The sequence below is a fragment of the Triticum aestivum genome, chromosome 5B (assembly GCF_018294505.1).
Source record: "Triticum aestivum cultivar Chinese Spring chromosome 5B, IWGSC CS RefSeq v2.1, whole genome shotgun sequence".
NCBI classification, from domain to species: Eukaryota; Viridiplantae; Streptophyta; class Magnoliopsida; order Poales; family Poaceae; genus Triticum; species Triticum aestivum.
In genome coordinates this window covers 646,687,478-646,710,489 of record NC_057807.1, presented here as the reverse complement: position 1 = coordinate 646,710,489, position 23,012 = coordinate 646,687,478, and the positions used below count along the sequence as shown (strand labels likewise).

General features: G+C 46.6%; 2 protein-coding genes across 2 annotated transcripts; both read right to left on the bottom strand.

Annotated features, from left to right (window-relative positions):
- Positions 1 to 15,424: 15,424 nt before the first annotated feature.
- Positions 15,425 to 18,036, bottom strand: LOC123113873 (3-oxoacyl-[acyl-carrier-protein] reductase 4). Its single transcript, XM_044535196.1, has 11 exons — positions 17,791 to 18,036; positions 17,555 to 17,700; positions 17,353 to 17,406; positions 17,136 to 17,216; positions 16,995 to 17,040; positions 16,666 to 16,760; positions 16,549 to 16,581; positions 16,303 to 16,437; positions 16,104 to 16,197; positions 15,876 to 15,958; positions 15,425 to 15,759 (listed from the first exon to the last, which is right to left on the bottom strand). Exons 1-11 carry the CDS (start codon positions 17,903 to 17,905, stop codon positions 15,727 to 15,729), a joined length of 915 nt encoding a protein of 304 aa, XP_044391131.1. The 5' UTR covers positions 17,906 to 18,036; the 3' UTR covers positions 15,425 to 15,726.
- Positions 18,037 to 18,346: 310 nt separating this feature from the next.
- Positions 18,347 to 21,605, bottom strand: LOC123113874 (uncharacterized). Its single transcript, XM_044535197.1, has 2 exons — positions 20,805 to 21,605; positions 18,347 to 20,237 (listed from the first exon to the last, which is right to left on the bottom strand). The coding sequence occupies exons 1-2, from the start codon at positions 21,584 to 21,586 to the stop codon at positions 20,204 to 20,206; spliced, it is 816 nt and encodes a 271-aa protein (XP_044391132.1). The 5' UTR covers positions 21,587 to 21,605; the 3' UTR covers positions 18,347 to 20,203.
- Positions 21,606 to 23,012: the final 1,407 nt, after the last annotated feature.

Sequence of the window (23,012 nt, the reverse complement as noted above, 5' to 3'; positions counted from 1 at the left end):
CCCAGGAGTCTGGATAGAAGATTACATACTACACATACACATGGCTAGAGGAGATGATCTCCACGCCATAAAATACCTACCCCTCAAGCTCAAAGGGCCAGCTCGGCATTGGCTCAAAAGCCTCCCAGAAAACACTGTTGGAAGTTGGGAAGAGCTTGAGGACGCGTTTAGAGCAAAATTTCAGGGGACTTACGCCCGCCCTCCGGATGCAGACGACCTGAGTCATATAACCCAACAGCCCAGAGAGTCAGCGCGCAAATTCTGGAACAGGTTCCTTACCAAAAAGAACCAAATAGTCGACTGTCCGGACGCGGAAGCCTTAGTAGCTTTTAAATACAACGTCCGAGACGAATGGCTCGCCAGACATCTCGGCCAAGAGAAGCCAAGAACAATGGCCGCGCTAAAGAGCCTCATGACGCGCTTTTGCGCAGGAGAAGACAGCTGGCTAGCAAGATGCAGCACCAGCGACCCGAGTACATCCGAAGAAAAATCAGCGCAGGAAAGATCAGCGCCGGAATAAAGAAAAAATCCCAAAGGGCACGACGGTCAACGCCGGATTCAAAAGCTCACGGCCAAACAATATAACACTGCCTCTTAAGGACAACAGCGACGAGCTATCAAATTTAAACAAAATTTTAGATCGGATATGTCAAATCCACAGTACCTCCGGAAGGCCTGCAAACCATACCAACCGAAATTGTTGGGTTTTTAAACAGTCCGGCAGACTCAACGCCGGACACAAGGGGCTCGATGCGCCAAGCAAGGACGATGACGAACCCCACCAGCAGAGCACCGGAAGTCAAAAGTCTTTCCCACAAGAAGTCAAAACAGTAAACTCACTTCATGTGATAGTACGGAAAACCAACACGGCACTCGCTAAGACAAGTGTCGCACGGTCCACCCCAGCGGAACACCGAGATTGGATGTCAAAACCAATCACTTTCGACCATCTGGATTAGTCCAGAAGTATCCGGAACGCAGGATAGACTGCCCTGATATTGGATCCCATAATAGATGGACTGCAATTCACGCAGGTTTTGATGGACGGCGGCAGTGACTTAAACCTGCTATATCCGGACACAACCGCAAGTTGGGACAGACCCTACTACAATTCGGCATAGCCGCACTTACTTCAAAGGAGTGGCGCCAGGCCCTTACGCCAGGTGCACAGTTTCATTATTACTAGAAGTTGTGTTCGGGTCACCTGACAACTTCCGACGAGAAAAGCTAACCTTTCATGTCACCCCATTTAAAAGTAGCTATCAAGCATCACTGGGACGGGAAGCTTTCGTCCGCTTCAATGCAATACCACATTACGCGTCTCTTACGCTTAAAATGCCCGGTCCACGTGGCATCATTTCATTAAAAGGTCGCCTGAGACCCCGGACACAGCTGGACGAGTCCAGAATAAATAAGCTAGGGGCTACCTAGCCACACACCCCTTTAGAAGGGTTTGTACATATAAGCCATAATGAGCTAGCATAGGCTCAGCTTTATTAATCTATATTTCAATTTTGTACGCACTTTCTCGCACGATTTCTTTTCAAACTAAGTTCCTCTCTTTTTACAGATGAATAGTGTGCACACCCGTCCAGGATACGGCACAACGGAGACACAGGCGCAGACGTGCAGTAGGGACCCGTTGCAAGGACTCTTTTCAGACTAAGACCCTACGTAAACCTTTTTTACTGTCTCTTGTTGCTATAATCCCCTGGTTTCTCATTATAACCAGAGTGGAGACTGGCGTTTTGGCATCGGCCGCACCAGAAGAACTTGCCCGTACCTGGACACAAGGGGCTTAGGGCATTGTTTTGCCCGCTATTGTAAAGACCGAACACCTTTGGGAGTGTTCGGCGTCTCAAGTTAGGCCTTATATGCATCAGCTCCGAATCATGTCTTTGGTCAAATGTTGGGTTTGCCCGGCTCCTGTGTTTTGCTGCCTTACGTTCCGTATCATCGGCTAATGCGGCACCAGGAGAACTACTACGATTGTGCCCCAGTTCGGCTGGGCGAGCACCTCAGTAGAGAAAGCCGAAAACTGACTGTCATGATACAGCGAGAGACTGGTCAACCACTCGATCGACCATGGGAATGTTTAGAATTCCTCTGCTTTGACGAAGGGCCGTTTCCCGGTCAGGCACATACGCGCCCCAAATTCGGAGAGCGCGGTGCCCCCAGGGGCTATGTAGTAGCCCCACCCTCGAACTCCATGGCTAAGTGAAAGTGATAAATCATTATAGTCCGGTTGCCTCGTTTGCTACGCTACCACCTCCTTTACAGGACCGAGACGTCGGATTAAGTGTGAAAATGCGCTATTTTTTGCGAACACCCCCGCACCTTGTGCGTGGGGGCTGAAGCCGACGACTGCCATCTTTCAGGTTATACACACGTATACATGAACGGCCGCATAGGAGATATTCTATTACTTGAACGCACAAGTATAAAAGGCGCTTACATCATAAATATTGTTTTACATCATAAAAACGTTCATTCGAGCGTAACATTTTTCGAGCACTGCGACTCTATTACACGAGCACCACGCAGCACTTCGCCAAAATAGTGATCGGCGGGTAACCGGTTATCGTCCGAACCCGGGGTCGCAACAGCGGTGGCATCCATCTCTGTCCAATGTGTCTTCACACGGGCGAGTGCCATCCGCGCACCCTCTATGCAGGCCGACCGCTTCATTGCCTTCATATGCGGCACCGCCCCAAGAAATTGCTGCAATAAGCCAAAGTAACTCTTCGGCTCGGGCCTATCCGGCCAGATATGGGTCACTATATCCGTCATAGCAAGCCCGGACAACCTATTTAGCTCAGCCCACTCGGCCAAACGGTCGGTCAGCGGAAGTGAACACTCCGGACTATGGAATTGAGACCAAAACAGCTCTTCCGTCTTGTGCTCCTTCTGGCTTCGAAAATGCACAACGGCATCCGCCACACTCGCTGCTAAGTCCATATAAGGGTCCTCTGGACCCCACAGTTGGCCCAGCTGAGCATACTTTGGATCCGTAAACCTTCGGCGCAGCAGAAAAGGCTTGCCAGCTACAATATCTCCGGCTTGGCGCAGCTCTTCCTTTATAGCCCGCATTGCAGAGCGGGCATCCTTGGCTTCGGCGGTGGCCTTCCCCAGGTCTTCTTGCCCCGCTAGGCGCTCCTTCCCAAGAGCCTCATTGCGGTCGGTAGCATCTTTTAACTTCACGGCCATTTCGGCCATCTCTTCCCTGCTCCGGCAGTGTGCGGCCCTTTCGGCCGCTAACTCCTCGGCCGCCCTCGAGGCCGCCGCATTACTCCTTTTGGCCTGCTCCTTGGCTTGAGCAAGTTCGGTCCGAAGGCTCTCCACAGCAGCGGCACTATCTGCATTTCACACACATGTTGTAAGGAGCTGGCTTCGGCCCCCTTACCAAGTGACCGCACAGAAACACTTACCCTGCGACTCATCAAGTCGCCTGTTGACCAGCGTGATGTCCGCATCCGCAACAGCGAGTTGCCGCTTTAGTTCAGCGACTCCATCAGTCCAGCTGGCCCCCAGACGACCCGCCACCTGCATCGGCACGGCGGAAATTTAAACCTACGATTTTGATCCTCGGCACGCTGTCGATTTCGACAACCTACCGAGTCTCAGGGGCTACTATCTATACAGGGCGCATTCTATATGCAAAACTATTAAAAGGTGTGTCATTTTTACGTACCTCAAACCCCGCCAGCAAACTCCTGACGGCATTATGCAATCCGCCTTCGGCGGACGAAATCCTTTCAATCACCATGCTCATCAATGCATGGTGATCTTCTGAGATAGACGCCTTCTCAAGCAGATCCTTCAGCCGTACACCAGTTGGCGCTGAACTATCCGGCTTTGCCAAACCCGGGGGCTCCTCCGTGACGACACTTTAGGCTCGTCCGCCCTATCCGACGGCGCCCCGGACGGAGGCGTCTCGCTCTCCATCATCTCCGGACGAAGGTCCCCCGAAGACGAGCTCATTTGCGAAGGACGGAGATCCGAACTACAAGGTAAAAACTTTAGTTATCCTCAGAAGCACAAATAGGGATGTCCCTTATTATGAAACTCCTTTCTTTCTACTTACGGCTCGTTGGAGGGCTGATTCTTTAAGGGAGATTGTGCGGCCGAGGCCTCCCCGGATGCAGGACCCTATGGCGAAGATTTCTTCCCCCGTTTAGGGGCTTTTGCCCCCGGGTCCTTGGAGGCAGTCCTCTTCTCCCCTTGGAGGGAGGGATTCTCGACCCCCCCTCTTTCAAGAGCCTCCTTAGGCGAGGCAGTAGCTTTCCTGCTTTCCCCTTCGCCTTCCTCTGGAGGCGCAACCTCAAGCATCCGGACCAGCACGGAATCCGGCGCGGTCTCGGGGAGGGGGGCCGGACACCATATCAATTTTGCTTCCACTATCCACTCCTGTGTAGAAGGAAGTTGGTCATAAGTCGAATCATCGAAAGGCAAACAAACGGTATGTCCGGACTTGGAACTACTTACTTGAGTATCCGGGCGATTGCAGCTTAGGCCAGCATCCTCGGTCAATTCCGGACGCGCCTCTTGCGGTCCGAAGAATAATTTGTACATCTCCAGGGGTGTCATGCCCATGAAGTGTTGAAGAATCCGTGGGCCCTCTGGATTGAACTCCCACAGCCGGAGAGGGCGGCGTTTGCAGGGCGGGAGACGCCTAATCAGCATAACCTGCATTACCACCACCATATCAACCTCCCTCGTTTGGAGATCTCGAATCCGGCCCTGCAGTAGGGGCACGTCCTTTGACGGCCCCCAGTTGAGCCCTTGGGTGACCCACGGCATCAACCGTCGTGGAGGTCCCGGACGGAATAAGGGCGGCGGCTTTTGTCTGTGGCCCCTCGAAACGGTAATATAGAACCACTCTTGCTGCCACGGGCCGAGCTCCTCTTGAAAGGAGCCAGCGGGCCATGGGGCATCGGCCCTCCTACTTGTGGCCGCCCCGCCGCACTCCACTTGATGCCCCTCGATCATCTTCGACGCCACATTGAAGGTCTTCAGCCACAGGCCGAAGTGAGGGGTGACGCGGAGGAAGGCTTCACAGACGACAATAAATGCGGAAATATGGAGGATGGACTCCGGAGCCAAATCGTGGAATTCCAACCCATAGTAAAACATGAGCCCTCTCACAAAAGGATCCATCGGGAAGCCTAAACCCCGACGGAGGTGGGATACAAAAACGACATACTCGCCGGGCTCGGGGGTGGGGATGGCCTGCCCTTCGGCAGGCAACCTGTGCGAAATCTCATAAGCCAGGTACTTGGCCTCCCGCAGCTTTAGCACGTCCTCCTCCGTGGCGGAGGAGGGCATCCACCGGCCCTGGAGGTCAGAACCGGACATCGTTGAAGGTCCGAAGCGCTCGAATCTGGAGCTCTAGGTGCTGGAACTTGGAGCGGGGAGAGGATTCGATGGAGGATTGAAGAAAAGAAACGAGAATTGGTCCCGTTATAAAGAGGGAGAATACCGAGAGCCGTCTCCGTGACCGTTTGGGACCCGCCTTCGATAGAGGGGGCATGGCGACGGGCGCGGTTGGGTTACCCACGTCCGTATTGATGAGAGTCCCGGATTAAGGGGGAACACGATCTCTGCTTCGACAAGACGTGCCAAGGAAACCGCTTCGCTAAACGCGCTGAGGTGGTAGAGTAAAAAACGATTCAAGTAATGGCTTGGTAGTGGCGTGACGTCATGCCGCAAAAAAGGTCAGCAGATTGAACTTGTGTATATATTATTCTCTCTACGGTGGAATGTGGAATTTATTTTGCAGAGCCGGACACTATCCTGGTGTTCACCGTCTTCTATCATTCGGAGGAGGAACCCGCCTTGCAATGCCAAGCAATATACGCGCCGAACTTATCGTCATTGAAGCCTGGTTCAGGGGCTACTAAGGGAGTCCTGGATTAGGGGGTGTCCGGATAGCCGGACTACCATCATCAGCCGAACTATCATCGGTCGGACTATCATCATCGACCGGACTCCAAGACTATGAAGATACAAGATTGAAGACTTCGTCCCGTGTCCGGATGGGACTTTCCTTGGCGTGGAAGGCAAGCTTGGCGATACGGATATGTAGATCTCCTACCATTGTAACCGACTCTATGTAACCCTAGCCCTCTCCGGTGTCTATATAAACCGGATGGCTCTAGTCCGTAGGACAACAACAACAACCATTACAATCATACCATAGGCTAGCTTCTAGGGTTTAGCCTCCTTGATCTCGTGGTAGATCCACTCTTGTAAACATCCACAATATCAATATCAATCAAGCAGGACGTAGGGTTTTACCTCCATCAAGAGGGCCCGAACCTGGGTAAAACATCGTGTCCCTTGTCTCCCGTTACCATCCGCCTAGACGCACAGTTCGGGACCCCCTACCCGAGATCCGCCGGTTTTGACACCAACACCTTCCCTTTACATTCTTGCAAGTTGCATGCTTTACTTTCCGCTGCTCATATACTCTTTGCATGCTTGCTTGATATGTACTGTGGTTGTTAAACTTGTGCCAAAACTCCACTTAAACTTAAAGAAATTAAAAACTGCAACTTTTGGCACTTAGTGTCTAATCACCCCCCCCCTCTAGACACCTATTCTTGATCCTTTCACTTCTCCGCTATGTAATCTCTACTTGAACATGTTGCTCAACGCTATATATTATTTCCCAGTGATGTATGGCTATCCTATAATGTTTGAGCAGATCCGTTTTGTCCTATGGGTTGATTGATGATCGTGATTAGTTTGAGTTGCATGTTTTATCATTGGTGTTGTCCTATGGTGCTCTCCGTGCCGCGCAAGCGTGAGGGATTCATGCTGCAGGGTTTGCAATATGTCCATGATTTGCTTATGGTGGGTGGCGTGAGTGACAGAAGCAAATACCCGAGTAAGTAGGTTGTTTGCGTATGGGGATAAAAATGACTTGATACTTTAATGCTATGGTTGGGTTTTACCTTAATGATCTTAGTAGTTACGAAGGTTTGCTAGAGTTCCAATCATAAATGCATACGATCCAAGAAGAGAAAGTATGTTAACTTATGCCTCTCCCTCATATAAAATTGCAATAATGATTACCGGTCTAGTTATGGATTGCCTAGGGACAAATAACTTTCTCGTGACAAAAAGCTCTCTACTAAAACTAATTTAGTTGTGTCTTTATCTAAACAGCCCCTAGTTTTTATTTACGTGCTCTTTATTACCTTGCAAAACTATCCTATCACACCTGCAAAGTACTTCTAGTTTCATACTTGTTCCAGGTAAAGCGAACATTAAAGTGCGCATAGAGTTGTATCGGTGGTCGATAGAACTTGAACGGAATACAAATCCTACCTTTAGCTCCTCGTTGGGTTCGACACTCTTATTTATCGAGAAAGGCTACAACTGATCCCCTATACTTGTGGGTTATCAGCACACCTTGAATAAGAGCAATATTGAGAAGAAACTCCTTGTAAGAATTGCATTCAGTTTCATGTTATTCATGTATTATTCAAAAATAAAATACAGTGCTTACTATATGTGTTACCAATTATGTCCTTGTGAAGATGTGTGGTGTTGCGCAAATGCAGGCTCCACATAATCGTGAGATGAGAGCCATTTTCTTTGATGAGTTAGATATCTCATCCACCTACTCGACTTTATCATTAGATGGGCGTGTCCTCGTTGATGCATGGAGGGATCTATTTGACATGTACAAGATCAATATTGGAGACAAGCTTATCTCCATGCTCCACCATGGAGATGTTGGGTCAGTCCTCTTCCTCCATACCATACCCCCATTTGCTCAATACTAGTTTTTGCGAGTTTTCAACTCAAACGTGTCCTTTGAATTCTTAAATATGTTTTATGGTTGTTATGGTCAGACTAAATGTGTTTTATGTTTAAACATGCTAGTGTTGAACATGAGTTTTGAATTGTTATATGTAATCTATACCCCTATACAGTGTGCGAATAACTTTGAAAGATGGTCGTTTGATGAAGCCAATCCGATGGTGCAGAGATGGAAAATCCGAGCACTATCGGCCATTGGATATCATCTACATTTCACCAGATTCTGCCACATGTACGATGTAGAATACCCCATGGATGAACTTAAGCATAATGCACAAACCTCAAAACACAAGCACTTCTCCTTTGTTCTAGAATCTTCCGTATCATAATTGCCAAATTTGTTTTCTAGATGAATTACCATTATTTGTTTTTACTTTATGCTTTACAACGCACAATTCCATGAATCTTAAAATATATTAACTTTTTATAAAAACTAATTGATTTTGAATGGGATGAACTATAAGAAATAAACGAGCATCCACATCATGCATATATGACTAAAAGCTTACATGCTTTAGCATGGTGTTTATTCATAATTTGGTTGCCAAATCTCATGGGTGCAATGCACGTGTACCTTACTAGTACTAGTAGTGCATGTTGAACATGTTGCCTACATGCCACTAGTGTTTTATTGTTAAAATAAAAGTGTTAAATTTCGCTAAAATTCTGATCAATATATAATCTACTTGTAGTTTTAAAACAACTAACTATCTTCTTTTCAATTGTCATCAACAAATGTTGTCCACCTAGACCTCATGATTGTTTCGTTCATAGCTCTAGTGTGATATATATGTTTCCATTAGGGGCTTCTAGTTTGATTGTTCCACATTGTTGTGTTCACAAACCACTCCAGTATCACCTATAGCAAAGACATAATGGTGGTTTCTGAACTTTTATGGACGCAATATTTGGATAAGATTTCTTATGTAATCATTGTCAGATTTGTTAGGGCCCGAGTGCCATTATTTCATATCTGAACCTAGTATATTTTCATGAATATATTTTTGATGCACTTGTTCTTGTTTTGAACCACATATGCCAAAGTAACAACAATTGGGATACTCTTTGGGGATGACATTCATTTGAGGATTACATGTATGCACTATGTGGTAATTCTTTGTACCAATTCTCTATTAGAAGAAGCTCCTTAATTACCCTTAGTTTCCATTAGGACCCCGCTGCCACGGGAGGGTAGAACAAAAGATGTTACGCAAGTTCTTCTCGCAAGCACATATGACTATATAAGGAATACATGCCTACGTGTGATTGATTAATTGGAGCAAATTTGCTATCGCTCTAGGTTATGACTGTTGCATATTCAATGTCATATGAACACCCCATCGGTACTCAATGCCTACACTTTTCTGATGTTGTCTCTATTAAATTCACTACTATATTGGTTTGCTACAAACTTGTTACTATTGCTTCTATTGCTACTCCTACTTTATCACTACTGCTGTCATATTACCGTACTACTAATAAATTGCTGCAAAAAGTTATCTCTCAGGTGTGGTTGAATTGACAACTCAACTGCTAAACCTTATAAATATTCTTTGGCTCCCCTTGTGTCGAATCTATAAATTTGGATTGAAATACTTCCCGAATTAGTCTTTCTTGTTGGATACCTAGGAAATGCTTATGTTAGATTTTCTAAAAAATGTTGTCATCATAGCAAAAATTGCTATAAAATGTTACCATGACAGCAAAATGAACTCTTTGGCTCATTAGTGCTACCATGGCAGCAAAAATGGGTGAAAGTTGCCACCATGGCAGCCAAAAAGGCTAAACAATGTTGCCATGGCAGGGAATAATTTCTTTGGCTAAAAAATGCAAAACCTGCCATGGGAGCAAATAGCCAAAAGAATGCTCCGACGGAAGCATAAGAAGCCTTTTGGCACAGTAATGCCGCATTGGCAGCAAAAATATTTACAAAATGTTGTCATGGCAACAATAAAATATTGAATCTATTTCCTTATTTGCAATATTTTTATACCATAAATTACTATCAGTGGAGTGCCAGGAGGAGAAGACACCACTAGCTAGTCAGGTCATAGTGGCGCGTAGTAAAACATGAACACCACTAATATATAAGTCACTAGTGGCGTGTAGGCAACCACACATGACACTACTATATGAGTTACTAGTTGGCGTGCAACACACACGCCACTAGTAACCACTTACCACTGGCATGATACCAATGGGAGCCGCCTACATGCCACTAGTAGGCTTCCGCACACGCTAGTAGTAAGGGGTTCCTGCATTAGTGCCATCACTCCTATACTCAGGTACGGTAATATATGTAGTTGACCTATTCACCCATCTCTTCTAGGCCCATCCCGATCCTTTAAATTTCCCCCCTTATGCGCCGCTCCAGGAACTTAGTAGCTTCTTTGAGTGCTCATGAAGACGGTTCATCGTTGGTGGCGGCATGGCTTGTGACATTGCTTAGCTAGCGATGGTGGTCGTTCTCAGAGTCCCTTCTTCCTCTGCGGTCCAATGTTTCGCTTCCCTTATCCTTATTGTCAAACGGATTGGCGCCCTTTTGGCTAGGGTGTGGGGAGGAGGCAAGAGGTCCCCTTCAACGACAATCGGTTGGTGAAGCAGCGACCCACCCTCCTTTCAAAGTTGACGATGCCGCCTTCCTTCTGAGTCTGCCCTTCGCTCACAGGCTTTTTTTGTTCTCACTGCCTAGACCAACAAGTGTTTTAGTAGACGAGGGCTTCAGCATTATCAAGCGACGCTTCTCTTTGTATCTTTGATGTGCTTCTCTGCTTGATCATAGCCTTTGTCCGCTTTTCTCCTTAGTCCCCCCCTACTAAGGCCCATCATATTCTATAAATTTGAGATGAATGTGTGTCTCTCATAAAAAGGTGCGATCAAAAAATAATGGCTGTGGAAATAAGCAAACAAACCCAAGAAATGCAAAAGAAAATCCAAGCTAAACACATATCATGTGATGAATAAAAATATAGCTCCAAGTAAAGTTACCGATAGATCGAAGACAAAAGAGGGAATGCCTTTGTGGGCATTCCATGTTGATTTCCGTGCAAGTCAACCATTTGAATGTTTAACCAAGATTATTAAATAAAATAACAACTTCTGCGATACCTAATAGATAAAATATGAAACTACTTTTCATGATGGATCACATGATATAAATTTCATATTGCGGATATTCACTTTTCTCAAAACTCGGTCAAACATGCACTTGTTTGACTCTTGAAAAAACAAATACACCTTATATAAAGAAACAGAGGGAGTACATTGTATGTTGTTCACTAGTCCAGGGTTCTGTTCTTAATAAAATAAGTGAGCTGAAATACTATTTCAAGTTGATTCTTGTGATATACTGATGTGACTAAATGTGGCAGTACCCCTCCGGTATTTTTTTGCTCCGCATATAAGTTTTCTCTTCCGTCAAACTTTGTAAAGTTTGACCAACTTTATAGAAAAAATATCAACATTCATAATACGAAATCAATATCATCAGATGCGTCACGGATTTAATTTTCATATTGTATAACTTTAATATTGTAGATGTTGCTATTTTCCATACAAATATGGTAAAAGTTTACGAAGTTTAACTTCAGACAAATCTTATATGTGGAGTAAAAAGGACCAAAGAGAGTACATACATCACATCGATAGCACTCCACACTTGGAGCAGCGTTACTAGAGCAGGACTTCATGATGCAGAATAGATAAAAAGTGCATTGTCATTTTATTTTCATTTTTAACACTGGAACTTTGTAAAAACTGGAATAGTTTCTCCAAAAAACAAAGAAGATAAAACTGGGCCGGTTAATGATTTGGGCCGTTGGTTGGGCCATCCATGGTGCACGAGGCCCACTTTTTAGGCCCTTCCTGTCTTCCAAATCAACCGACACCTATTGTCTCAAAAAAAAAATCAACCGAGACCTCTGAATCTCCTTTGCCTGTTGAAATCGGTTGCAGCGGGAGCCGAGAGACGCTGTGTCGTCGTCTATATGGCCTCCCTCGCCTCGCCTCGCCATCCAGAAAAAAAAATGATGGGTTCTGAAAAGGAAAATGATAAAACTGGATAGCATCGGCCTTTTTTTTTTGAGACAAAGATAGAATAGCATCGGCTTGGCCTCGGGCTGTTGATGATTTGGGCCGTTGGTTGGGCTATCAGAATTGCATTAGGCCCGTTTCTGAGGCTCTTCCTTCCTCCCCGCCCGTGTCGTTCCCTCCAAAACCAACCGACGACCAACCGCAGAAGGAATCTCTCTGCTTCTTGAAATCGATCGGTTGCAGCGGGACGGGAGACGCTCTCCTCTGCCGTCGTCGTCTATATAGCTAGCCTCCCTCGCCTCGCCTCGCCATCCTTCCCTCTCCCATCCTTTCTTGTAGCCTCCTTCCCTCCACGCCCGAGTTCTTGCGACCTCTGAATCTCCTTCATCTGGGCGTTCTTGCGAAGCTGTTCGACCGAGGCGAGATGGGGGACAAGCGGAAGGCCACCGACGGCGACATCCCCGGGACAGGGCAGCCGCGTCAGCGTGCACGGACGGGGACTACAGCCGTCGACGACACTTCGCAGGCGCCTGCAGGACAGACGGCTACTGCAGCCGGCAGACTGCAGCCGCTTCCAGGCCGCGGCGGCGGGTCGGGGCACGGGGGATTCTCTCAGTCGGCACCGATGACGATGCTCCAGCAGCCGCTGCGCAATCAAGGTGCGTTCCCTCCCAAGAAAAGCGCAAAATGGTCCGTGTGGTTTCTTGGTTCGTCATTGACGTCGGAGTTGGGTTTCTTGGTTTCTTTCGATCGTACAGGCAGTCCGCGTGCGGCGCCTACAGCCGGAGCCGGCGACACTGCAGCACGGGTGTCGTCGGCGACTGTCGCCGCTGTAGGCCCCCTCGACGCCTGGCACGGGGGATTCGCTCCGCCGCTGGGCAATCCAGGTGGGTTCCCTCTCAAGTTCCTTGTCTCTGGTCCGTGCGGTTTCTTGGTTAGTTAACGTCGGAGTTCGATTTCTTGGTTTTTTTCGAGGTTGATGCCCGCTGCTTCTTGGTTTCTTGCAGCTCTCGGTCGCGGCGGCGGGTCGGGGTCGGGGCTCGGGGGATTCTGTCCGCCGCATGGGAGAGCGCTGCCGACGCCGACAATCTCGGCCAATCATGTTCTAGGTGGGATTCTTTCTCTCTGGTTCGTGCGATTCTTGGTTCGTTGACGTCTGACATTGATTTCTTGGTTTCTATTCCACTGTGTAATTCTTTTGTAGCCTACGCCGGGGAGCCTTCCACGCGCCACGCGCCGGCAGCCTATGCGAACCGGCGAGCTCCGTCTCTTCCAGCTCTCGGTCACGGGCGCGGGGGCAATCTTGTTACAGGTGTGTTCCTTCCTTCCCAACCCAAGAAAATCGCAAATTCTTTCTCTCTGGTCCGTGCGGTTCTTGGTTCTTCACTCACGCCGGAGTTGGATTTCTTGCTTTTATTTGGTTTCTTAGTAACTAGCCTGAGAAACAACAGCCGGCGCAGATTACTGGCAAGGCGGCAGCCCGGTAACGCCAGTGCGCCTCAGGCTCAGGGCATTCCCATTCCCAGCAACGCCGGTGCGCCTCAGGGTCAGCAGCAGTACCGGGATTCGGTGGCGGAGCTGCTGGCGGCGACCGAGCCTTCTCCTCCGGCGGGTTCTCAGCGTGCCGCCTATTCGAGGTGCGAGGCTTGCCGCCTCTCCGGCGATAAGGCGTGCATGTTTTGCCACAACCCCGGCCCACCGCCGCCGCCGGCAGGGCAGAGCTAGCTCATCTCACCGCTGTGAGGTGGAGAACCTCTTCTTAAGTCTGAACTCTGGGAGCAGACAGCTTAACTGCTGAACCTTTTCTGCTTTGCTCTCGTCTTGAAAGAACAGAAGAGAATGATTCCTGTGACATGGCCAAATTAAATGTGGCAATGCATGCATACATACTTGAGTAGATCCATGAAACTATGTACTTGTTTCCTTGTCTGTGATCTGACATTAGTAGATGAAACTATATATACTTGCTGTGGATGTCATTCAGTGTGCAGTTCTTTTCCGACTCTTCAGTTTTGCCTCAAGTTTTTGCTTTGGATGTCATTGAGGATGTTTCCTTTTTTATCTTGCACAGTCTGATTCGTTAGGGATCATTGAGGATGTCATCTGGGCGTTCATGCCCAAGGTTTTGATGTCAGTGTTAATCGTTAACTTTTGGTTTTGCCTCAATTTTTCGACTGATTGTTGTAATTGCTAGTAATATGCTTGTGCTTTGGCGTGGAGATACTACATATAACAGATTCAGTGCTGCATATGCTTGTCGTCAGCAAGTGATTTGGCGTGGAGATGGGATGTGGATGCTTTGGATGTTTGACTGGTTTAATCTCAGTTAAACCGAATGAGCGCTCAAAATTTCATGTTTCAGTACACACCTGATTCTCTGAACTTCCTGCCTCTGAACACACCTGAAGAATTTGACACCTTCTCTGAAGAATTCGACAGCTACCAGGGAGGCGGACGCCTAGGATGCGCTCCACTTGTGAAAGATCAACGCCCCTCAAAGACCAAGGGCTCCCCTGTTCAGTGTCCGACAACGGCTACAGTTGACTGAAGTTTAAAAAAAAACACAGTTAACTGAAGTTTAACTGAAGTCCACTGAGTGTAATTTCAGTTCCTCCTACTTCCGCCATTCGTGGATTGGGTTATCATCTTCTTCTCCAAGTATTATTATCTGTCGCTAGTGCTAGAACTAGACTACTTGGTAGATCAGATCGATCGCTATGAACTAGACCAATTGAGAAAATTCAAAAAAAAAAGACTAATTGGTGGATTGGGTTATCATTTATCATCTTCTTCTCCAAGTACTATTCGGTGACTTTAATCTGTTTCTGCAATACATCTTCCCTCCTTCGATACCAACAGCATTTAGTTCGTGGGTTCTGACGCTATATATCTCGAGTTTGGAGATATAACATCATCTGATTTCCATAAAGTGCAGCCCTGTTATACTTTTATGCAAAATACCTGAAGTGTAGTGAATAATATAATGTGCTAGCGATCCTACAGTGGCCGCCTGCCTGCAAGAGAATAGGTTGATTCACTACGAAGTTTATTTACATCTGACTGAATGTAATATTCTCTTTTTTCCTGGCGCTGTAGTGTTACCTTATGTGTCTGACTGATTCAGTTTCAGTTAAAAGCAAATGAGTGCTCAAAATTTTCCAAAATCTTCTCGATTTCTAAACCTGGCCGGGAGTTCGGCGAGAGGGGAGCACAGAGGGGGGTTTGATCCCTATTAGCTGTGACTTTTAAGGTGCTTTCAGCGTCATGTTCGAAGATAGATGTTGCCTGTTGGCAGTTTTCGGCTCTGAATTTCGAATGCAACTTTGAATTTATTTATTTTTTTGAATACTTTGGATTGCTTACCACATCTGTCATGTGGTAATGCAACTTTGAATTACTAGTATGATCTGTTCCCGTAATGAAGCCATTGAAATGGATGCTAATCTGGCACAAGTTTTGACACCTCGATTCTCAAGTTCACTTCTTCAGTAGAGGCGCTCTACGGACAGTATAAAATGCCTAACATGCTAATTCAAATACTCTTCGATGCAAAATAAAAACGTCGACGGCAAAGCACAGCCAAAACATTACATTTGGCGGACTTGTACAATATATCTTGGATATACATTCGTTAACTTTGGTTATTTTTCTGGTACTTTCGGTTATGCTTTGGCCAATACATACTACTGAATTTCCATCCAGACTACAACTTTCTCCAACCTCCCTGTAAAGAAGACAAGAGTAGCCACAAGCCTGACGCGAAGGCATGGAGCCCTCTTGTGCTTAATTTTGTGTGACACAACCTTGTTTCTCATTGGAAAATTGAAGTTTCCACACCTCGCTTCGGTTCGGTTTCAGTAACACTCAAATGGACAGGCCACCATCAACTGGGAGCACCTGCACTTGCAGAATTAAACAAGTCAAGTCTTCAAGTACACTAACAGATAACTAACAGATAACACTCAAATGGGCCGTCCATATGAAGGACATATCTGAAAACCATTTCTACTTGCCTGCCCGGTCATGTAGCTTGCAGCCGGATGAACAGCCAAGAACTCCACCAGTCCAGCGATCTCCTCTGGCTTGCCGAATCGTCCTGAAGTTTCCATCAGCAACAAAAGGCAGTAAAACCAAAGCGAAAACTCCATGTTTCAGCTTTGGTGCCATTGCAAGAGTCCATCTTCTGTTCCGATTCATATGGAATTTAGTCAATGCAGATGGTTACTACCACTACTACTTACCTAATGGTATTGTCTCGAGCGCCTTTCGCTCGATGTCATCGCCTAGTTTTGCGGTCATGTCAGACGCGACCCAGCCCGGGGAAACTGCATTCACCTGCAAAACCAACCAGGCAAAATGTCAGACAAGCTTAATGTTCAAATGAGGAGCAGCACTTTAATCAATATGTGCTTATTCTAGGTTGGCATGGCTGCTACTTGCATTTATGTTTCTGCCACCGTACTCCCGGGCCATGGCCTTGGTCAATCCAATCACCCCGGCCTTGGCGGCGCAGTAGTTGGCCTGGCCAATGTTGCCAATCATCCCGGCAACTGAGGCGATGTTGATGATCCTTCCCTGTGGGCAATTAACCAGTGAAAAAATTGTACTAACAAATTATGTCTCTGATCATATAACAAAGACGCTTCTAAGAATAGAAACGGCACATAGTCAACTAATACTCCGTACCTTCTTCCTCTTCATCATCACTGCCGCCGCAGCCTGTAACAGAGATCTTTAAATAATAGGCAAGCACAATGCATATTTAATGCCGATTACGGAGGCCAAGTGAACAGCACGTCTCACCTGGGCACAGAGGTAAACACCGGTAAGGTTTACGTCCACTACTTCCTGCCATTGTGCCCGCTTCATCCGCATTAGCAGAGCATCTCGTGTGATCCCTGCCCACCAAGAAATGGCCCCCCAGACATCAAAACCCACTGTCAAGGCGATACAAATGCCAACTTACATACTCGCTCCGTCCGGAAAAGCTTGTCCCTCAAATGGATGTATCTAGCACCAAGTTAGTGCTAGATACATCCATTTGACGGACAAGCTTGGGACAAGCTTTTTCGGACGGAGGGAGTAGTCAGCTGTGCAGGGGAAGGCAGACAGAGATGAAAACAAGGGAGAACCTGCATTGTTCACCAGGACGTCCAGCGTTCCCCAAGTATCAATTGCCTGAGCCAACATCCAAATCATGTACAAAGTATGCACTCACTCGGAGAATTGTCTGTTATTGTTCTGCCTAGAGTAATTAACTGATGTCAACTCACCGCTCTCATCATGGTTTCAACCTCAGCTTCAATGGAGACATCGGCTGAAAAGGTGATGGCAGTGCCACCGGACTCCTCGATCTGAATGGATCATGATGTGTGTTTGTGTGGCACAAGGAAGACAAGCATGGCATGAAAAGAAGAGGTACAATGCACTTGTATGCGAGCAACTGTATCATATATAGGCTAGAAGGCTAGAAGGAGCGATTTTACTCACCTCTCTGCGCACTTCTTCAGCTTCCATGCCTGACTTCGCATAGTTCACAACTACCTTAAACAAACAAAAGATGATGTTCAGTGCAGTTCCAATGAAACCACAGCTCAACTAGCCTTACAATTATACAATTTCCATGCTTCTTTGAAGGAATAGTACTTCACTCTCTTTTTTCATTTGATTGCTGATACTTATAAGTATTTACCTTGCACCCTGCTTTCCCAAGAGCCACAGCTATCGCTCGCCCGATCCCCCTCGATGCTCCGGTAACCACTGCAACCGGGGCTTGAGGCTGTGCCAAGCCATCCATGCTCACTCCAGCCATAGCTTTAACCTGACTATGTCTTATAGCTACAGTAAGACAATCCTTCCGTCAGAAAGACCACCTAATTAAGGAGACCGATACAGAGTCTACCACTCAGATATGATTTGATCAATTGCCTGATGAAATGAGAGTCCCCGGTCGCTGATATCGCTGGAACCTGCAGCTGTGGCGCTGCGGCGGCGGAGACCCAAGGGAAACGAGGCCAGCGGAGAACGGCATGGTTGATGCCATGGAAGAGGAGTTGCGAAGCTCTGTGAACTGCCGGTCATGCAAAAATAAAATGGTGCTGTCTACGGAATTCAGAAGTAATTAGGAGCACAGAGTGGCAACAGAAAGAGGGATGGCTCCATGTTCAGCGGAGGTTATCTTTGCATGATCGCTGAAAATGTATCTACCTTGGGGTCAAATTGGTTATTGAGCAGTCAAATTTGTGGCAAAAGAAAAATACAGGCAAGGTTGGTGTGATGGCCATGCACATAGCGCCGGATAGCCCGTACCGCATGGGAAGTTGACTCTGTGTACTGTGCGAAAACATGAACTGCATGTTTACACGGTATACATATTCCGGATAGTGAAAAAAAGAAAGAACTGCATCTTGCTCAGATGCTAACATGGTAGATGATTTTTGCAGAAGAATATAAGAACTCAAAGCATGGGCATGCACATTTGGAAGGTTAACTTACATTTGCTTACAGCTAAAAGAAATGTTAGATACTTCCGAAATGGAGAATACCAGGCTATGAAGCAGGGCCAAAATCATATTTGTTCGATAAACTGGACAACTTTATGTATTGCTGCATATGTAACTTTATTTCCCAACTAGCAAAGCTGAATTCAGTTTATGCGATTCAGAAATCCAAGTTCCACATTCACGCACGTGAAAAACACACGGTTACTGTATAGTTATTAGAGAGAATAAATAGCAATACCTTGTGTAGATAAAGAAATTGCAACTATCTTGTTATTATTCTGCCTAGACCTGCTTAGGGCCAGTTTGGTTTGGGGGTATTTCTCAAAGAAGTTTTGTTAAAAAAAGAATAAAAACTATGTTGTATTAGCTCAAAATTAAATGAACGGTCGAAGATTGCACCATAAATCCATAAATTTTCAAAGTAACATTATATTTATATTTATTTGAAGAAATTGCTGAAGGGTTTTCAAAGCCCCCATCAATTTGGTTTGAGCTAGAGCGCATGCTGCTACAATCACCTCTATAAGGCAGTACTCAAATGTTACCTTCATGAAATCAATGGACAACATGTAGAAGTTCTCAAAAATAGGCACCGATGTGCTCGATGAGCAACTACCATTAAACACAGCATCTATTGTCTCTTTCCTGTATGAATTCTGGTAATTTTAACTACATAACAAATCTCCTAATAAAAATTACACATTACCCAAACAACTGCAGGATTTTTTTGGGTCTGAAAACCTGGACTTGCAAGAGAAACTTCCACCGTTCCTAACAAATGTATGTTTTTATAGCAAGTAGTATATTGCAAGAGAAAGATAGGATTGTATTGAGTGACTTGTTAATTGACTCTCTGCAACCCCTCCCCCCCATTCTCAAACCCAAATTGCATAACAAAATGGTGCATGATTACAGTACACATTAATCCCAAACAAGCTACAATATCATCCACGCACACATTCCACTATATCAGCAGGTAAAATAAAGCGATATCTTTGGAGAACTAACCTGGGCATGACTCTAATTAAGAATCTGGCCTACATAAACTAAGGATAGATACATGTTTACATTGTATACATGTTCCAGATAGTCAAGAAATAAAAAAACTGCAGCTTGCTCAGCTGCTAACATGATAGATGATTTTTGCAGAAGAATATAATAACTCAAAGCATGGGATGCAGATTTGGAAGGTTACCTTACATTTCTTTGCAGCTAAAAGAAATGTAAGATACTTCCGAAATGGAGAATACCGGGCCATGAAGCAGGGCCGAAATCATATTTGCTCGATAAACTGGACCATCTTTACAACATGTTTTGCTTCATTATATGTAACTTTATCTCCCAACTAGCAATGAGGAATTCAGTTTATGCAGTTGAGAAATTCAGGTTCCACATTCAGGCACACGTAAACCACACAGTCACACTATGATTTAATGATTTACTGTACAATTAGAGAGAATAAATAATAATACCTTGTGCAGATAAAGAAATGGTAAATATTTTGTTATTATCCTTTTCTTTATTTTCCTGTCTAAACCTGCTTAGGGCCAGTTTGGTTTCGGGGTATTTCTCAAAGGAGTTTTCTTTAAAAAAAAGATAATATAAGGTAAGTTTTGTTTGATCAAAATAGTTAAATGACCGATCACAGTTTGCACCATAAAAATTTCAAACTAGCTTTACTTTTATGTATATTCGAAGAAATTTCAGTAGGATTTTCAAAGTCTGCCATCGATTAGGTTGATGAGCGTCTACAAGGCAGTGCTCGAATGTTACCTTCATGAAATCGTGGACAACATGTTGGCGTCCTCGAAAATAGATGCCGATGTGCTTGATGAGCGTCAACAATTCAGTGCATCATCTACTGTCTCTTTGCTGTAATAATTTTGGTAATTTTAACTACATAAAAAATCTCCCAATAAAAATATCCATTACCCAAACAAACTGCAGGATTTTTTTTGGGTCTGAAAACCTGGACTTGCAAGAGAAACATCCACAGTTCCACACAGACCAATGCTGATACTACTTGCAGAATTTTTGCTGGGTTCGCTCTTGCTACCTTTTCACAAGGGAGTAGTAGCTATATGCATTTGGTTGCTACTGCATTCAGTCAATTAGACAGTTTTTTCATTGTTCACCAATTATAAATTTTTATAGCGTGTATGTTCAGAGAACCGTTGAGAAAGACAGGATCTTATGGATTGACTTGTTAATTAATTGCCTCTCTGCAACCCAAATTTCACAACAGTTAGAGTAGCCTCCAGCACACATTAAGGCCCAAACAAGCTAAAATAAAGCGGTATCTTTGGAGAACTAATTAAGAATCTGGCCTACATAAAACTAATGCTCGAAGACCAATGCTGATACTGTTTAATAACGTCAGAGCTTGGCATCCATCACCATCAAGCAGCCGCAACCGGGGGATGGAAGAGAGGCACGTACTGTCCATTGGCGTCGTAGGAGTGTGAGTGATGCCAGACACTGACGATCTCGACGGGGACGACACTGGTGGGGCCATCATCTTCATTGTAGTCAATTCGGAGCTCGTGGGGGATCTCTCGAGGGTGCTCCAGCTCAAGGACGACGCGGACGGTGGCGAGGTCGGGCGCCGCGAAGCAGGCCGGGTCGATCTCGCGCACGTACCCGAATCTGCAGCAATTCCACCTGATCCCCTCCTCTGTGCGCTGCTCAACGGGGTAATCGCGCAGGGCGGCGTGGACGAGGTAGTCGGACGACACCCAGATGGTGTCGGGGGTCTCCCCGTCGCGCAGGAGCTTCACGGTGACGCCGTCGAGCACGAACGGCTGCCGCAGCAGGGCCGCCTCCCGGAAGTCGGGCGTGCGGAAGCGCACAGCCATGTCGGCGCCGTGTTCGGGAGGGAGGAGCTCGAAGTTCTGCGGCAGGTCGAGGGCGAGGGTGCGGAAGACGCGGCGGATGAAGGGCCCCGGGTCGGCGCGGCACGGGGCCTCCGGTGGGGTGATGTAGGCGTACGCGAGGCGCCGCCAGTAGTGCTCCAGCTCGGGGTCGAGGACGAAGTTGACGTACACACTGATTGTGGCCGGGGGTCCTGTGACCGTGAGCGTCTCCCGGGGGAGGAAGACCGCCGTAGCGGCCGGAGGGCCCCCTCCGTAGGACAGGCTGGTTAAGAACACCGGGCGGTCGGAGGGGATCTCCAATGCCGTCGCCCCCTCCGGCATGGTGCGGTCGGCACCGGCCGCCAGCATCAGTGGTGGAGTGGAAGTGCGCTGGTTGGGCCACAGGACTGCAGATTCTCAGGACTCAGGAGTGGGCCGGGCTCGCGTGCAGCTCGTTCGCCTCTCTCTCCCATCCAACGCCCTGGGCCTGGCCCGTGCGTTTGTTCTGGCCATCTCAGCCCAGCCCAAGTGGCTTGTAATGGTCTATTACTAAGCGCGTGTGTGGTTTGTCTAAAAAACTAAGCGTGTGTGTGGCGTGCGTGTGAAGCAACGAATGACAATTGTAAACACAATTCTCCTCCTAAATTTTCCTCTTACTGCCTCTCTTGATGCGGCGGTGGCAGAGCTGAGGCGGCCGTTGGATGAAGTGGTGCACCGCGTCAACAACCTAGAGTAGCCGCACCACATCACACCCTTGCAGTCGCTTCCCTCGCGCGTAGGACCACCTCGGCCGGAACGGCACAACGCTGCACAACAGCCATATGATACTGATCTCTGAGGACCATGTTCCTCAGATCATACCTTGTACACTTGTGAGCATTCGAAATCCCAATTCCCATCTCCCGAGGAACTCTCTTAGGACAATGATGAGTTCGATCAGTCCCTAGTTTCCCACCTTCAGCATACTACTGGTCATTTTTCTGCTCGAATTACGCAGTCTGATTTTGCTAAATTCGAAGGGGATAATGCAAAGTGGTGGAAAAAACAGTTGCGAGAAGTACTTTCGCTTGTACAATGTTCAGGCAGATCTTTGAGTCGATTTTGCGACTGTGCACTTTGCGGGCAATGCTGCACTTTGGTTACAGACTTGCAAAGCAATGCATGGCATTGACAATTGTGCAACATTGTGTGTAGCTGTTTTTCCAAAGTTTAACAGGAACAGATACTCTAGGCTATAGATGTGTTTTTCTCTTTGAAACCAACTGAGTTAGTAGATGCTTATGCTCATACTTTTCAGGAACACGTGCATAGAATGCTAGTATACAATCATTCATATGATGAAACTTTCTTTATCTATCGGTTCATAGAATGCCAGTATATTATCATTCATATGCCACATACTATATGCAGTGCTCATGTGCCCAAAGGGTTTGAATTCATTTGTTGCAAAACTAACTTCAAGTTACAGGGATCTACAGCAAACTCAGGATGGTCTTTGTAAAAGGACTTCCATACCATGCCATCTGTAAGGTGCCTACTAACATTTTCCTCAACCAACCCTCTTCTCTCACTACTAGAAAAAGGACCTAATGTGAGACACATTAGTGCCGGTTCGATTTTGGCCCGGTACTAATGGTACCATTAGTGCCGGTTCGAACGGCTATGTATTAATGCCGGTTCGTTTTGAACCTTTAGTACCGGTTCGTGCCACGAACCGGTACTAAAGGGGTGATGGCAGGCTGGCGTCAGGCCGGGGCCCCGCGATTACCTTTAGTACCGGTTCGTGGCACGAACC